Source organism: Capra hircus, chromosome 11 (genome assembly GCF_001704415.2).
Source record: "Capra hircus breed San Clemente chromosome 11, ASM170441v1, whole genome shotgun sequence".
NCBI lineage: Eukaryota > Metazoa > Chordata > Mammalia > Artiodactyla > Bovidae > Capra > Capra hircus.
In genome coordinates, this window is record NC_030818.1 from 25,625,087 (window position 1) to 25,640,545 (window position 15,459).

Genomic DNA, 15,459 nt, shown 5'->3' on the forward strand with positions numbered 1-15,459 from the left:
TAACAATTATGTAAACCCTAGCTTAGTATTTGATAGAAACAAGAGACCTCAAGGATAGTCCAAATCTCTTATCTTAGAGGAGAAAACCAAGGCCCAGACAGGTTAACTAATTTGTTTCAGTTGGTTATGGTGGCTCTATGACAACAAAGGCAGCAGGAGAAACCAGATGTCTCATCTCTCATCTAGTAAAAAAAATGCTTATTCAAGTATTTCTGGCCATGCCAGACACTATGCTAGGCACTAGGCAAACAAAAATAAGGATAAGATAGTGATCCTGTACTCCAGAAGACAATGGTAAGACAATGGAATGAGTATAATCAAAGAAGTGGTAACAGAGAAAAAGCAAATTATATTTCTAATTGCGTAGAACTTTGAATATTTTACAAGAAAATGAACTGTTAATAGTTTGTTTTATCCTCCCTGTAGCCCTATGAATACAGAACACAGATTGTGTCATTCCTGTTCTATAGATGGAGAAACTGAAGTGCAAAGCAGATAAGGGAGTCTATTAAGGTCATCTCCAGTGGCAGCAAAATGCTTAGAAACCAAGTCTGTTTACTCCGAGACAGACACTTTTTTCCCCCACTAGATGGGAAAGGCAGATGTTTTTATGTCCAGTTCCATTCTGATCAAGAGCACACATTTGCAAGATTGTGGCAGAACAATCTGTGGCTGTGAAAGTAGCCTTCACCAGCCTGTGAGGTCTTACTGGCTGAGCTTAGTTATTCAATGGCTGAGTAACCAACCAACAAGAAAGACCTCATTATTACTAGCATTCTTGCAGCACCCATCACATACACACAAAATAGAAGCAAAAGGTTCTGCCCTCAGGGACTTAATATTGTAGCAGACAGGTACATAAACATTTTCACCCCAAAATGACATAATTAAACGAAGATCAACTAGAAGAATCATTAAAAACAATGGCAAGCTGAAGACACTAAGGTTTTAGAGCGCAAACCTAGCAATGCTGCAAAGAAATAGACTCTTGGAGGGTTAAACAGAGAACAGAAGCCTTGAAAGTGTAACAAAATATACCAAGCTTCAGATCACTGAAAGAAAAACTCTTACCAAAACTGCTCATCACATTTTTAAAACATTTTAGTACCTTCGTTTCACTTGTCAGCTTTACTCAAAACAATTATGTGAATATTCAATTTCCCTCTTTCTAGGAAAGTTATATATTCTGTAACTTTTCCTATTTAAGAGGAATGAACTTATAATGGAGGTTCCCATCAGCGTGCTGTGGCAAAGAGATTACAGTAGTGTGGTTTCATTGTGTATTCTTCCACTCTCCTCAGAAGTAACCTACATAAAATGAATCTCATCATTTTATCCTATACATAGTAAAAGTTGCGACACATCCAAGAATCACTTTTATAAAAAGTAAAAGGGAGAAGAAAAAAGCATTTCTTAGAGTTCAGTTTTAAATATTAATTTTACTTGTTTGATAACCTCATATCATATTTTATTTATATACTATTTACCATGGCCTTTATAATATGACCAAACCATTTTACCCCTTAGCACTTTGTTGAATTATTAACAAAATAAGCAAAGCTAAAAAGAAAAATAACTAGTGACAGGAAGAATTTATCTAGGAACTGGGCCAAACAGTAAAAATTATAATCATTCTTTCAAAAAAATAATGTTAGCCTTATTAAAAATACAACTCAGCTAAAAAAAAAGCCAAAAAACCTCTCTAGTATTTCCTTAGTATACTCAAGGAATTCACATTTATAACCAACTGCTTTCCATTTAAATATTTACTGAATTTTATGGAATGATAAATAGGGCTTCCCAGTTGGCGCTAGTGGTAAAGAACCCATCTGGCAAGGCAGGAAATGCAAAAGATGTGGGTTTGATACCTGGGTCAGGAAGATCCCTTGGAGGAGGGTGGGGCAACCCACTCCAGTATTCTTGCCTAGAGAATCCCATGGACAGAGGATACAGTCCATAGGGGCTGCAGAGTCGGACACAACTAAAGCAACTTAGCAGGCCTGGGGTGATAAACAGCAATTTAAATGACAATTCAGAACTACCAATAGGTTTCATTAGAATTACTAACAGTACATCAAATAATTATTTCATGATATTTTCTAATCCTTAAGGCTTAGTTCCACCACAAGAAAATATATTTTAATAAATGAGCTTAAAATCTGAATTAAAAGTTTGATCATCAACTTTTTTTGGCAGGAGAGGAATAGGGCTTGATTCATCTCTAGAGCATCAAGAGAAAGACCACTGGGCCAAATCAGGCCCTAAATAGTTACAGGAGGTGATTAAACACGCAGCGACAGTGACATCTAGTGTTAACAACTGCAAGCCAGCAGACTGCCATTAAACCCTCCCAACTGCTAATAAACAACTATTCAAAGCTTCTCTTCTTTAAAAACCAACAAACAGAACTTTTGCCTTGTATCCAAAGATTACTCATAATCAAAGTGTCTCAATAAGTTTTTTTCCAGACATTAAAAAAAAAAATCCTAAGAGAAAAACATCTTAGAGAGTAAACACAACACAGAAGACCTAAAAGTTAAAAGCACTGTTTATTCTGTGTGTCCAGCACCTTTAAATACTCCCCCTGGCTACAGGTTAATGCAGAAGTAACCTGGGACATGGCCCGATGAGTATACCATAGACATTTAAACTTCCAGTTACTATAAAAGCAAAGATATTGCACAAGCTAGTACTTGATGACACATTAAGAAAAAGCAATTTAGGACATTTCAGGAATACCTGAAGAAGATTAAATCAGAAGCAAAACAAAACAAAAACAACTTTAGCTGCTGCACTGAAAAACAAGCTCTACATTTCAGCCCTTGCTACCTCCAATATTTTTGTTGCTTTGAAAGGTCCACTTATTAAACAGTAGATATTTTTGCCTAGGGGCTTAACATTTGGCAGCATAGGTTCATCTACTAGAGTATTTTTATAGTTTTATGCTCTAGATCAATCTATAAAAGTAAGCAAAATTCTAAAAATTATTTTTGGCCAGAATGATATTTTGTAAAAAATAAAGTTAGCATTAGATGAAGCTTACCTATTTTTTTTGGAAAGTTCATCCTTTCCCCTTTTAACTCCAAATATTCTTGTGATCAAGGTACTGAAGAGAAGCGTGGATGAATTTCTCACCTGTGTAAAAACACACAGTACAAGTTAAGAAATATTCATGGCATGAAACCAACATTTACAATGTTCAAACATTTACAATGTTCAACACCATTACCCGACTGCCTAGTGTGTGGCTAAAGAAGATATAGTTGTGTTCATAAACTAAGACAATTTTCAATAACTTTACAGCAATTACTTCATTACTATGAAGGACTTCCTCTTAAACTGAGCTCAACAATCCAACCACATGTACATAACATAGCTTTTTCCTATACTTCTTTACAACCACCAACTGTTGCATTATCTCTTTGTACCTGTATCATCAAGTAACCATTTTTAAACAAACAAAACCAATAAATTCATTTTTCTACATCATTTCTGATGAATATCCCAAGAAAGAGCTTAGCTCTTTCCTTTTATTTTCTACAATCATTTACCTATGAGAAAATACTTATCAGATCTAACTCAATGGATCCACATTATTAATATGGCCAATAAAATACTAATCTGCTTCCCAACCAACATATCAAGACAGTTTCCTATGTCATAAAAACGTCTTGAGTATCAAGGCATATTGTGCTGTGCTTAGTTGCTCAGCAGTGTCTGACTCTTTGGGACTTCATGGACTATAGCCCGCCAGGCTTCCCTAACCATGGGGATTCTTCAGACAAGAATACTGGAGTGGGTTGCCATGTCCTCTTCCAAGGGACTTCCCAACCCAGGGATCAACCCAGGTCTCCTGCACTGCAGGCGGACTCCTTACCATCTGAGCCACCAGGGATATTGAAAGTGAAAGTCGGTCAGTCATGTCTGACTCAGACGTGTCTGACTCTTTATAGCAACCCCATCAACTATATAGTCCATGAAATTCTCCAGGCGAGAATACTGCAGTGGGTAGCCTTTTCCTTCTCCCGGGGATCTTCCCAGCCCAGGGATCGAATCCAGGCCTCCTGCATTGCAGGCAGATTCTTTACCAGCTGAGCCACAAGGGAAGCCCTATACCAGGGATATTGGGCTTTCTCAATTACCTTGCCAAATCTAAGTAGAGATGTATAAATATGTACTGACTTTCCTAAGTATGTAAGGCCGTATACTAGCACCATGGAGAATATCCAGAAATAGAAGACACACACTTACTGCTAACACAGAGCTCATATTCTAATTAGACAGGAGTTATACAGTGTGTTAAAATAGCAATGTAAGAAGAAAGGTAGCTGACAGTAACAATGTAGGATTTAGAAAACAGCTTCCCGAAACTACTGCAGTAAGGATCACACACTCAAACGCCCACAAAGGCAGTGAGTTACACAGGCGGCAGAGGACTGGGTCTAAGGCAGGCACTATTAAGCTGAAGCTGAAGCTAATGCCCTGAGGAAAATGTAAGCCCGGTGTTGCCAGATCTTCTGCTTTTTCAACAGAAGCCAGAAACCCTAAGTTTTATGTGAATTCTATTTTGAAATGTTGGCAATAAATTAAAGAAAAAAAAAAAAAAACTGTATTGTGGGAGCCAAATAAAACACAGTTGTGGGCCAGATTTGACCTATCAGCCACCAGTGTGTAACCTCTCCTCCAGAAGCACATGACTGACTCAATTTATGTGTGGTAACTCTTGAAATGGACCACAGATACACTGGCACAATTCATACCTTAATTGCAATGAAACTCTAAAACTGCACAAGCTCACTTACATCCATTCCACAGTTAACAAACATTAATGAAATCCCTGATATCTCCAAACAAGTCACTCTGTCCTGGTACTCTACTGACATCCCCTCTGACCTAGCTCAGGTCTTACCTCTCACCTAGTCTATGGACTTGGTTCCCAAAGACTCCTTAGGTTGAAGATGACTTAGTAAAGTCATCCATGACCCTATCACCTTGAGATGGACAGGTACACACTGCTATATTTAAAAGTAACAACCAAAACGGACCTACTGTGTAGCACAGGGGACTCTGCTCAATGTTATGCTGCAGCCTCGATGGGAAGGGAGTTTGGGGGAGAATAGATACATGTGTATGTATGGCTGAGTCGCTCTGTTGTGCTCCTGAAACTACCACAAAATTGTTAATAGGTGACACGCCAATATAAAATTAAAAGTTGGGTTGTTTTTTTTTTTTTTAAAGAACCACACAAACGCATAAAACGAAAAGAAAAATCAATACACAAACTTCATCTTGCCCTAAACCAAACTTTCTGACAAAGACTGCCAGAGGCAGTCAAGTTAAAACAGGACTGCCTGGAGAGGAAAGGGGAAGCCTGAGGAGGCACACTTTATCAAAACTATAGAGGACTGTTTTACAGATTGAATGAGGACCTGCAGAAGGAAAACCCCCTTGTTTGATTCAATAGGCTGAAGGCAGGAGACACATAATGTTGTTGAGTAATGTTTAGATGGATCAGAAGGATTACCATCCTGATCCATTCACCATCAAGTTCCCTCATTAGTAGCCAATGACTATCATTAATTTTTCCAGGAGATACAGCAAATTAGTGGTGTTCTACCATTAATTAGTTACAATTTTTAGAAAAACTACCATTAAAAAAAAAAGCTTTCCCTAGTGAGCTATTTGGTCATTCTGTTATCAGTTAATACAGAATTATTTCCATAAATTTACCAGTTTGCAGAATAATGAGTTCAATGCCACAGTAATCTCCAAAGGTGACCAAAAGATAAACTTATAAGACATTTAAAAAATGATCCTTTTATTGAGATATAATTCATATATCATAAAATTCACTTATCTTAAAGGGTACTCTTCAGTAATTTTACTAGATTCACAAAGTAGAAATGATCACCACTACTTAATTCCAGAACATTTTCATGACTCCAAAACGAAACTCTATATACATTAACAGTCATTTCCAGTCTTCCCACTCTAGGCAAGACTTTCTGTCCCTATGGATTTGTCTGTTCTGGACATTTCACACATTCCTGCAACCTTCTATATGTGGCTTTCATTCTCAAGGCTCACCCATGTTGTAGCATTTGTCAGTATGCCATTCCTTCTCATGACTGAATAATATTCCACGTTATGGATATACTACGTTAAAAAAACTGCTCATCATTTGATGAGCACTGGGTTGTTTCCACTTTTCATCTATTATGGATAATGGTGCTATGAACACCCGTGTACAAGTTTTTGTGTGAATGTGTTTTCACTTTTCTCGGGTATACACCAAGAAATGAACCTGCTGGGCCACGTGGTAATTTTATGTTAACCTTTTGAGAAACTGCCGAAGTGGCAGCATGATTTACACTCTTACCAGCAGTATAAGAGGATTTCATTTTCACCAGTTCTCCAAATCTTCCACAATAATTGGTATTGTTCATCTTTTGAATTATAGCTATCCTACTGGATATGAAATGGACAGCTCACTAAGGTTTTGACTTGTGTTTTCCTGATGCTTTTGACTTGTATTCCTGAATGCTGCTAAATCTTCCCGTTTACTGAGGCCTTCTTTAATTTCTTTAAACAATGGTTTGTAAGTTTCATTGCACAAATAAATCTTTTACTTCTTTTGCTACACTATTCCTAAATATTTTATTTTTGATGTTACTATAAATACATGTTTTCTTAACTTCATTTTTGATTATTTATTCGTAGTCTGAGTGAACTTCGGGAGATGGTGATGGACAGGGAGGCCTGGCGTGCTGCGATTCATCGGGTCGCAAAGAGTCGGACACAACTGAGCGACTGAACTGAACTGAACTGAGTGTACAGAAATACATCTGATTTTTGTACACTGATTTTGTGCCCTACAACTTGCTAAACTTGTTGATTAGCCCTAATTGTGTGTGTGTGTAAAATTCTTAGGATTTTCTATATATAAGTGCGATCAAAAATTAGAAATAGTTTTGCATCTTCTTTCCAATCTGGCTGATATTTATTTCTTTTTCTTGCCCAATTCCCCTACCTACAATCTCCAGTACAATGTTGAACAGATGTGACAAGAGTGGATATCTCTGTCCTATTCAAAATCTGAGGGTAAAAGCTTTCAGTCTTTTACCATTAAGTACATTGTTAACCATGGATTTTTCATTGATAGCCTTCATCAGATTGAGAAAGTTCCCTTCCATTTCTAGTTTATTACGTGTTTTTAACATAAAATAGTGTTAGATTGTGTCAACTGCTTTTTTGCCTCTGCTTAAATGATCATGTGGTTTTTCGTTCTTTATTCATATAGTTTATATATTAATTGACTTTCATATGTTGAAGTATATATACTGTTTTTAAAATGTAAATATTATTCAACATAGTATTTTTAAAAGTTATTGTAGATGTAGACCAAAATAACTAGCATGAAGACTACATGTTACTCAAGATAGAATAGTGTCCTTGCTTCTGTGTGATACTATTAGTAGTTCAAGAGTATCTGTTTCAGGGACCCTTTTTTATTTTCTAATAGTTCACCCATACTTTCTGTCCCTGTGCATTGCTGTTCAGTCTCTAACTCGTGTCCAGCTCTCTTTGCAACCCTATGGACTGCAGCATGCCAGGCTTCCCTGTCCTTCACCATCTCCTGCAGATTGATCAAATTCATGTCCACTGAGTCAGTGATACTATCTAATCATCTCATTCTCTGCTGCCTTCTCCTTTTGCCCTCAAGCTTTCCCAGCATCAGGGTCTTTTCCAATGAGTAGGTTTTCACATCAGATGGCCAAAGTATTAAGTTTCAGCCTCAGCCCTTCCAATGAATATTCAGGACTGATTTCCTTTAGGATTGACAGGTTTGATCTTCTGGCAGTCCAAAGAACTCTCAAGAGTCTTCTTCAGAATCACAGTTTGAAAGCATCAATTCTTCAGTGCTCAGCTTTCCTTATGGTACAACTCTCACATCCATACAGGACTACTGGAAAAGCCACAGCTTTAACTAGGCAGGCCTTTGCCAGCAAAGTGATGTCTCTGCTTTTTAACAGACTGTCTAGGTTTGTCATAGCTTTCCTTCCAAGAAGCAACTATCTTTTAATTTCATGGCTGCAGCCATGATCCATAGTGATTTTGGAGCCCAAGAAAATAAAATCTGTCACTGCTTCCACTTTTTCCCCTTCTATTTGCCAAGAAGTGAAGGGATCAGATGCCATCATCTTAGTTTTTTAAATGCTGGGTTTCAAGCCAGCTTTTTCACGTTCCTCTTTCACCTTTATCAAGATGCTCTTTAGTTCCTCTTGACTTTCTGCCATTAGAGTGGAATCATCTGTATATCTGAGGTTTTTGATATTTTTCCCAGCAATCTTGATTCCAGCTTGTGATTCATTCAGCCCAGCATTTTGCATGATGTACTCTGCATATAAGTTAAATAAGCAGAGTGACAATACACAGCCTTGTCATACTCCTTTCCCAATTTTGAACAAGTTAGTTGTTCTATTTCCAGTTTTTAACTGTTGCTTCTTGGCCTGCATGCAGGTTTCTCAGGAGACAGGTAAAGTGATCTGGTACTCCCATCTCTTTAAGAAGTTCCCACGGTTTGCTATGATCCACACGGTCAAAGGCTTTAGCATAGCACATCCTTGTTCAGTCTAAAGCTAATGAGGAGGAGAACTAAGAAGTGCAATTGAGAAAAAGTTTGTGACTAACTGACAAACTGCATCATCAACTCCTAAAACACTGATAGTAAATACTAATGTGATTCACAGATGTTAAATCTTAACATGGGTAATGAAAAAGTTCACATACAGCGATAGCATATTTTGAAAAACTCACAGCAGGAATGGCAATGAAAACAGTCCTGCTTATTAGCAAGGAAGGACCAAGGAGAATGCAAATTTAAAGGAAAGGAATGACAGAAAAGAGTAAGTCGAGATAAAGTTAGAAATGGACAGAATAGAATGGTTCCCAAATAGCTCTAGCTATAATCAATCCTTGTCACAAACAAAATGCCAGAAAACCTGTTCCCTTACTGCCTTCTCCATCACACCCCCAACATATGGCTCATAGAGATTTGGTATTTGGCTACAAACTGACAACTGCTACCAAAGTTTTTCCTGAGTACATATGCTTTTTCTTTCCTTTCTAGTATGAAAAAGTTTTATTACAGATTTCTGTGAGATCCAGAAGAGCTAGGTTAATGAAAATAAGGTTGCACAAAGCATTGTGTGTGTGTTTCTGAGTGTGTGTCTGTGAAGCATGTATGCATGTGCACATATATATGTCTGTGTTAGTCACTCAGTCATGTCTGACTCTTTGCAACCCCACAGACTGTAGTCCATCAGGCTCCTCTGTCCATGGAATTCTCCAGACAAGAATACTGAAGTGGGTAGCCATTCCCTTCTCTAGAAGATCTTCCCGACCCAGGGTCTACTGCATTGCAGACAGATTCTTTACTGTTTCAGTCACTAGTTCAGTTCAGTTCAGTCGCTCAGTCGTGTCCAACTCTTTGCGACCCCATGAATCGCAGCACGCCAGGCCTTCCTGTCTATCACCAACTCCTGGAGTTTACTCAGACTCACATCCATCGAGTCCGTGATGCCATCCAGCCATCTCATCCTCTGTTGTCCCCTTCTCCTCCTGCCCCCAATCCCTCCCCGCATCAGGGTCTTTTCCAATGAGTCAACTCTTTGCATGAGGTGGCCAAAGTACTGGAGTTTCAGCTTCAGCATCATTCCTTCCAAAGAAATCCCAGGGCTGATCTCCTTCAGAATGGACTGGTTGGATCTCCTTGCAGTCCAAGGGTCAGTCACTAAGAAAGCCCTATATTATATATTTTTCTTATACATTTGTATCTTCTTATATAACATGAATTTCTTATATAATAAGAATGCTGCCTTAACAAATATTTAAAAATATGAATGGAGAACCTACCATGTGCAATCACTATGTGGTCTGATCATTTACATACCATGTATCTTCACTCTTCATGGACAGTCATATCCTTGAGGGTGGAATTATGAAATATTTTGTCTAGAGCACACAGTGCCAATTTATCCTAAAAAGAAATCTTTCTGAAAAAATTAAATGGGATTTTGATTCTAATTCGCCTTCCATCACTTCTTAGCCATGGACCTTGAAAACAACATCTAAAACTTCAAGTCTCAAATCCCTCATCTGCGGAGAAGGCAATGGCACCCCATTCCAGTACTTTTGCCTGGAAAATCCCATGGACAAAGGAGCCTGGAAGGCTGCAGTCCATGGCGTCGTTGAGGGTCAGACACGACTAAGCAACTTCACTTTCACTTTTCACTTTCATACATTGGAGAAGGAAATGGCAACCCACTCCAGTGTTCTTGCCTGGAGAATCCCAGGGATGGGGGAGCCTGGTGGGCTGCCGTCTATGGGATCACACAGAGTCGGACACGACTGAAGTGACTTAGTAGTAGTAGTAGTATCCCTGACTGGAATTTGGAGTGACTTTCTTCCAAAGTAATAAGACACTTTTCCCACAACAGGAGAAAAGAAGAGACAGAGCTTCCAATAGCCCATACATCACCCATGGGTGAATTAAAGAAAAAGCACTCTTCCTGTGAGTGAATAAAACTCCACGCCATGACACATAGTATAATAAGCAGAGCATGGCTGGGTTTTAGCACCGCACAGCTCTCTGCCTGGCACCCTTGCAGCAACCTCACAACCACCAGAGGACCTGCAGACAGTGCCAACAGGGGCACAGAGTGCACGGGGCAGCCCTGCTGGGAAGATCTGAAAGGCTCTTTTTTCTCCTCTGAAACCCGCTGCATACTGTAAACCAGAGGTGGCCCAAAGGGATGCAAAGTCAGATGGACCAGATAGTAATATAAACCTAGTGTGGGTCTTGGAAGGACCCTAATGTGGCCTACTCAACAGAGCTTCCAGGCAAACTAAAAAGATGAGTTACCTGCCCAGCAATGAGGATACAGGGAAAGAAGATCAGGCATCTGAACATAAAAAAGGGAATGCCCAGAAATGTCCCCGATTCCAAAACTTGCCTGGAAAATTCTCAGTTTCCATGGGTATACACACCTAGAAAATTACATTTGGTACCTAATTTTTAACTAAACAAGCGTCATCTAACATATGTGTTGAAGATTGTCACTTGCCACCACCTTTACTCGCATTTCTCTATTCTGAGCCACCATCATCACTTGGCAGAATTATTACAATATCTTCCTGAGTGGTTTTCTACCTCCTCTCACCTCACAATCAAGACTCCATTTTCTACTCCATCAGTCAAATCCCATCATCCCCCTACTGTGAAACTCTCTCAGGCAGGATTTCTCAACAGCGAGCGTCAAACCTCAGACACCAATGGTGGCTGCGGCTCATTGATCCATTTGCAGACTCGGATGAGACGCCGCATCATGTGGCACTGGATCTGGCTTCTCTAGCAGCTGCCCAAGGGTAGTGCCAACACCTGCCCACATTGTGAACTTCGACCAGGAGAGGCAGAGGGTGGGACTGTTTTCAGAGCTGGTAATTTCACACGGCCTGGCTAGAAGAAACACCACGCGACCAGACAACAAGCTCAGTTTTCCTCCAGGTTAACCTGTAAGGCCTGCTTGTTAACGTCTTTTCTCACCTCACTTCCCAACATTCCTGCTGCTTTGGGTTTGTATCATTCAATTAAAAACTTAGCACCTAGGCTGTATCTTCAGCTCTGCTTTCTGAGGGACAGGTCAAAACCCTACAAGATAAGTAAGATGTATGTATTCACTACATTTCCTGAAACATGCAAAATGTTTCCCAATAATATCACAGATTCTGGAATCAGACAAATAATAGTTGTGTGTTCTTGGAAAGTTACTTCTCCTCTCTGAAACTTGTTTTTCTTATCTATAAAACAGGGCTTCTAATAATAGAATCTACCTAGCAGGATTATTCCAAGCATTAACTGTGGTAATGTAAATTCTGCCAAGCACAAGGAAAAAAGTCAATGAGACAGTCATTATTATGATTATGCCTTACTTATCCTTGTATTTCTAGTGTTTAACATTTTGCAATAATACATTTCCCCTGGATTTTAAAAATGCCTAATAGGTGGTAAAGATGGAGAGATTTGTGTGATCTTAATACAAAGATTAAGAATCTGTACAAATATATACATGAATGCTTCTTAGAAAATGTTCCTTTACTGTAAAATTAAAATTAAGCTGGTTTTACTTTTTTTTTCCCCCATCTAACCTACCAAGAAAAACAATTAGGTCAAAAGTACAGATGGAGTCACCTTTACGAACAAGATATATTCCTGAGAAGATGTGTACAAGTAAGATTTCTCTAAATCAAACCGTATTTCACACACCGTCAGGAAAAAGCACTCTTTAAACAACTTTACACAGAATGTTACAGTGAATTGTTTTGTAAAATGAAGACTTCTTCACATTCATTGAGTATGTTGACAGGATACTGGTGTTACCTTAGATCAGGCTCTTATAAAGAAGGAAACATAACAATGTGTTCAAGTCAGAGTATGGATCATTATAGCTGTGATGTTTATTTCTTCTGGTAAACAAACAAACTGAATAGAAACAAAAAGATTCCTTTATAACCAGTGTTAAAAGGAAGATTCCTCCCAAATAAAACTATAGATAAGCACTTAACTTCCCTGGTGGCTCAGACGGTAAAGCATCTGTCTACAATACGGGAGACCCGGGTTCAATCCCTGGTTTGGGAAGATCCCCTGGAGAAGGAAACAGCAATCCACTCCAGTACTATTGCCCGGAAAATCCCATGGACAGAGGAGCCTGGTAGGCTACAGTCCATGGGGTCGCAAAGAGTCGGACACGACTGAGCGACTTCACTTCACTAAGCACTTACATATATTTGTGCAGACTATTAAGGGTATATGTGAGTACTACACACATGTAAAAGCCATATAGAAAAAAAGAGAGAACATATTGGAATAATAAAAATTATTATATCTGTATGGTAGTTAAACAGGTGACTTTTCCTTTTATGCTTTTATTTTCAAACTTTCTGCAGTGCACATGTGTTACTGTTTAAAAGGTCTTTTCAGAAGACTTTTCCAAAAAAATGATTCATTCATTTCTAATACTTTTAGTTTTGCCAGTTGGAAAAGTCGCTGGGTTTCACTCTCTGGAAGGCCTTTCACAGAGAACATTTGTCTGTTCTTGTGGAATGAATGGAGAAAAGAAAACAATACTGGGATTTCTGGCAATCAGTTTTATGATCTCTAGTCTTCCTGATGGTCAAGCCACATTCCTACCTACCTCTCCTGACCGTATACAGGTATTGCTCTGTTTTCCTGTAAATGCAAAAGGTAAACACCATGTCCTCAGGAGTAGTTAGGCAATGCTCCTAGGCAGGATTGCAGATATTTACCTTTCTTACAGGAAGCCGTACAGTTTTCCAGGCAACAGTTGGCAACCTTGAGGATTCCTCTTTACACTGGGAGTCTGTGCCCTGGGCTATACTGCAATATACTGACTCTCAATTAGAGGCTCATCAGAGAGTCATGAAATGGTTTGTGCAGCTCACTGATTGGGAAGTCTGCCTTTCTAGTAAATTCTCTTATTCTTCAGATCTACCTTCTTTTCTCCTCTCCCTTTACCAATCTTTTCTTTTTTTTCCTAATGACACAGTCAAGTGCCTACAAACCACAGGTTAGTGTTCTTTATTCCACAAGGCACAGTGATGCAGGAAAACAATAAAATCATGGTGTTTTCTCCAGTCATAAAAAAAAAAAGTTAAAGTTTACTTTCTTAAATCCAACAATTATATTAGGTATTGCCAACAATCTTATAATTCTCAATCAAAAAGTTTTTGGAGATATTGCAAAAAACAAAACAAGTGAGTCAACATTTAACCTCCGTTTTAAATCTTTTGTGATTGTTTTTTTCACCTTTTGATAGAGTATATTTCCAGCATTCACTCAACACACTGATACCCAGGGCCTACAACATCCAAAAGAAAGACACATTCAGATACTAAGAGTTGTTCTGCTTCCAGCTCAACATCAAGTGGAAATCAAAACATCAAATGAGATATCACTTCATACTTGTTAAGATGTCTATTACCAAAAAACCAGAAAATAACAAGTGCTGATGAGGATGTGAAGAAACTGGAACTCTTGTGAACTGCTGATTAGAGTATAAAACAGTGCTGCCACTGTGGAACACAATTCCTCAAAAACTTAGACACAGAATTAGTATATGATATACGCAAATGCCTTGAAAGCAGGGACTCAGACAGTTACTCATACACCAGTGCAAGTATACAAGCGCACTACAACATTATTCACAACAGCCAAAGAGAAACAGTTTAAGTGCTCATCAACAGGTGAATGAATAAACAAAATGTCATATATCCACACAACAGCATTTCATTCAGCCTTAAAAAAGAATGAAATTATGATATATGCTACAACATGGATGAACCCTGAAAACACCATGCTAAATGAATTAATCCAGACACAAAGGACAAATATTATATGATTCTACTTACATAAGGTACCTAGAATAGGCAAATTCACAGAGATAAAAAGTAGAACAGAGACTACCAGGGGTTGGGAGGAAGAGGGTGGAGGGGAGTTATTATCCAACGGGTACAGAGCTTCTGTTTGGAAAGATGAAAAAGCTCTGAAAATGGAGTGGTAATGACTGCGCAACATTGTGAATGTAATTAATACCACTGAAATGCACAGTTAAAAATGGTTTTAGTTTTTTCTTTAAAAAGATAATTGACAGTTTAAACAAAAATAATAACAATGTAGTGTACATTTAAAATATACATAAAAGCAAAATCTATCGTAAGAGCACAAAGACTGGGAGGAGAGAAATGGGAGTACATATTGCTAAGTTCTTAAACTTTAAAGGAAATGGTAAAATACTACTTGAGGACAGACTACGATGTTGCAGATATATATTAATACTATAAACTCTAAAGCAAACACTAAAATAATAAAACAAAGAGTTATGGCTAATTAGCCAATAGAGGAGACAGAATATAACTGTAAAATACCAAGGGTCAAAATGTAGCTTGACCCAAGGATTTATCCCTTGGAGTAACTCCTTAACAAAATGCAGTATGTAATTTTTATCATTCAGTGAAAGGTTAGTTTATTAAAATCTACTCATGAGCATAATTAAGTCAATGAAAATAAATGGCAAATGCACTTACTGCCCAGACTGGAGATGTAAAGCCCAGAATCGCTGCCTTAGTTCCATCAGCAACAAAAGGGATAATGATTTCTCCCAGACGCGTATCTCTGAACAAGGCTCTAAGGATATTTAAAGCATGAACCTAGAATAAAAAGTTCAAAATTAGTTGTAGGCTGAAGACCTGTATATATCCAGTAGCATAACCTCCAAACAAAAAACTTAACAAATTACAGGAAGAAATGAATAATTCACAAATAAAATTGATTTTTAATAAAACATGCCTAATAATTGATCAATCAATTTTTTTAAGTTAGCA

The 15,459-nt window shown here is 38.2% G+C and overlaps 1 protein-coding gene across 2 annotated transcripts in view; it reads right to left on the reverse strand.

Annotated features, from left to right (window-relative positions):
- The window catches only part of THADA (THADA, armadillo repeat containing), a 328,090-nt gene that overhangs the window by 230,695 nt on the left and 81,936 nt on the right, over nucleotides 1–15,459 (reverse strand). For both annotated transcript variants that reach the window (XM_013967596.2, XM_013967597.2), the window contains exons 26-27: nucleotides 15,163–15,285; nucleotides 3,044–3,135 (exon numbers count right to left, since the gene is read on the reverse strand). In XM_013967596.2, coding sequence (XP_013823050.2) covers nucleotides 3,044–3,135; nucleotides 15,163–15,285 — 215 coding nt within the window. The remainder of the gene's footprint in view (nucleotides 1–3,043; nucleotides 3,136–15,162; nucleotides 15,286–15,459) is intronic.